Here is a 2,721-nt window from a genome sequence, read left to right as displayed (position 1 = left end):
ACCAGGCTTTTATACAGCATTTGTAGGATCACAGAAAACTGAGAGTCTGTACACCTTCAGACTTGAGAACCAAGAAGCCCTGATTGTTATCCAGTTGTGTTACATCAATGAAAACACAGACTTTGTTGAAATAGGATGAGGACAAATATTAAAGAGGTGTTTTGCTAGGCCAGTATGTACAGTACATGAAAAAATTAAATTCCAAATTAACTGATGAATCTGTGACTAAAATCCCAACTGTCTATCTAGTCCAGCTTAGTATATGTCATGTCTACTGTGGCCTCTCTTGTATACCAGAATTTTGTCTATTCTACACAGCTACACCACTGCCCCATGCTCCTGTTTGAAGGCATCTGGTCACTCTCAAATTCATTTAAATTTGTTGTTTATCAGATTAACTAGAGTCAACAGCATGGTACTGCCTGTGGCCTGTTATTCTTCTAGTTACTCTTTTCACCTCATCCATGCAATGAAGAAGTCTAATCCATGAGGAGAATCTGCTACAGAAATAAGCATTGATCTACTATTCATTTATTTGCTTGTCTCTTCAGGGAGGCAGGGGGTAAAGGAATAATTTCTCTCCTTAGAGCATTTCCCAGGGTTAGAATTTGACTGAAAGTTGTAGATGTGGTGAATCTGTGCATAATTAATTTTCTGCAGAATATTAGTTAGATTTAAAACTCACTCATATTCTCACTCGATGATTTTGTTGGGAAAAAAAGATTTCAACCTCAAAACTCGCAGCATTTTTCCTGGCACCTACAGCAATTTGCCAATTTGACTCAAAGGTACCCAGCCAAATTCTGTTCTATTACTTTATGTACTATCACCACAATCCAATGGAAGACATATCTTAAGAAAACATTTTCAAATGAATAATAAGCAGAAATCATTAATTACTCTAAGAGTATGTTTCTTTTTAGCCAAGACAGATAATAACAATTTCCTCCTGAGCCACAATTGTTTTTTCAAATTTGTGATGAAACATGAAAAAATGTAAGTGATTCTCAACTGATATTTATGAGTGTGGGAATGCATCAGGTTTTGCATAGCACATTTTGATAGGTTCTCACCTTAAGCATCTTCAGCTTTAAGACCTGTTTGGAAAGCTGGAGACACGAACTCTATTGTCAGCACACCCATGGGCATTATGTCATATATAGTCTGATCACAAACACAATTGAGGTTCTCAGTTTCCTAGGATTGTCACCAATATCACTGCTACTTATCTACATACAACAACGTCTAACATGTCTACAAATAAAGAATAGCTGGAATAGAAGGTGGATACAGATGGAATGTTGCCTTTTTTTTTTTTTTAGTGGAAGCGTATTTCATGAACAAGAAAGGCAACCTCAAACAAAAAGTGCAAGTAAATCACTTTCAGTTAAAAACTGGGTTTCGGATGCCACTCAAGACCGAGTTGTTGGGCCAATTTCTGTGCAGAAGAGTTAGGGAACACACAAAAAAGAAAACACTTGTGATTCCGAGGATAACCACACCTGAAATCAGTGCACTGGTGACTGAATTCAGCTGGAAAGGAGGTCCATGTTGAGCTGCAAGAATAAAAATGCACAGGTAATCTCTAGTTAGAAATTCTCAGCGGTGCCAAACACTGCTGTCTTTATTTTAAATAGAGAATAATTACCGCAAGAGACTAAAATTATACTTCAGAATGAGTACCTGTCTACTTAGATAAAATTTATCTAAGTGTACTTAGAAAATAGTTGTTCTTTCACTGCCAATCATACTGGGGAATAAAGACAATGAGGATACTTTTAACACAATCCCTCACACTGGGTGACCAACCTTGACCTTTTATATTTAGGAGAAGACTGCCACCGCCCAAGAGCTATCAAGGCTAATAAAGATAACTGTTTCCATGCCAGGAGGGAAAGGCAGCTGTTTCTATGCGGTCCAAACCAAGAAGAGAAGGGAACAGATAGCTAGTACAGTTCTGAGGACAGCATCAGTTGCTTCTGCCACTGGGTCCTGTTACAAGCAAGTAAGAAGCAAGTAAGATGGCTTAACAGACCATCCTTTCTTTACTAATCATTAGCAACTCCTCATTACCAGCAGAATAACATACAAGCTGAAAAATGTCCTCCAACTATCCATAGGAGAAGCATAGTAAAACTTAAAGCCCAGATCTCCCTGCAGCCTATTTCCTTCCTCACTCTACCACTGACCACTAGTTCTAGGCAAAGTTCTTCATAGGCTCTTCATGTGGTTAAATGCCAGAACAAGAACTAAGGCAAGACTCTCCTGAGTTTGAGCTGTGAAGTAAACTGCACCTTAACAACCATTTTGCTGTGCAGCTCCCATATGGCATAAGCAGATTTTACTGCTTAAGTCTGATTTTTGCTTCTGGCAGTTGCAATGCTTCTTCACCCTCATATGTCATAGCAACAGATTTTCACTTCAATTCCACTACAGGAATTAGAAGCTGCTTTGTTGGTGGGGTTGGATATACAAATTAAACTGAGCAATCCAAATTCACCAAATGTTTTCTTTATGGCAGGACATCAGTATTAACATATTTAAAAGACAAAAGCCAAAAAGAAGAAAAAACAAAACATTCTAGCTCAGTGCCTCAAATGGAATCAAAAGGGCTCATTCTCCTCAGTTCTGTTTCAATCATAAACCATCTCTTTTGTGTTTCTTGGAATTTTGATTAACTTACCAAGCTGCGAGTTGTTGGTTGGTGTCTCATCTGCATTA

General features: G+C 38.1%; 1 protein-coding gene across 2 annotated transcripts in view; it reads right to left on the bottom strand.

Annotated features, from left to right (window-relative positions):
* Positions 1–1,312: 1,312 nt before the first annotated feature.
* The window catches only part of ZPLD1 (zona pellucida like domain containing 1), a 30,077-nt gene continuing 28,668 nt past the window's right edge, over positions 1,313–2,721 (bottom strand). For both annotated transcript variants that reach the window (XM_010720487.3, XM_031556343.1), the window contains 2 exons: positions 2,684–2,713; positions 1,313–1,556 (listed from right to left, as the gene is read on the bottom strand). In XM_010720487.3, the coding sequence (XP_010718789.1) occupies positions 1,384–1,556; positions 2,684–2,713 (203 nt within the window). In that variant the 3' untranslated portion in view covers positions 1,313–1,383. The remainder of the gene's footprint in view (positions 1,557–2,683; positions 2,714–2,721) is intronic.

The sequence above is a fragment of the Meleagris gallopavo genome, chromosome 1 (assembly GCF_000146605.3).
Source record: "Meleagris gallopavo isolate NT-WF06-2002-E0010 breed Aviagen turkey brand Nicholas breeding stock chromosome 1, Turkey_5.1, whole genome shotgun sequence".
NCBI lineage: Eukaryota > Metazoa > Chordata > Aves > Galliformes > Phasianidae > Meleagris > Meleagris gallopavo.
Note: the sequence above shows the minus strand (reverse complement) of the source record. Positions and strands in the feature narration are given on the sequence as shown.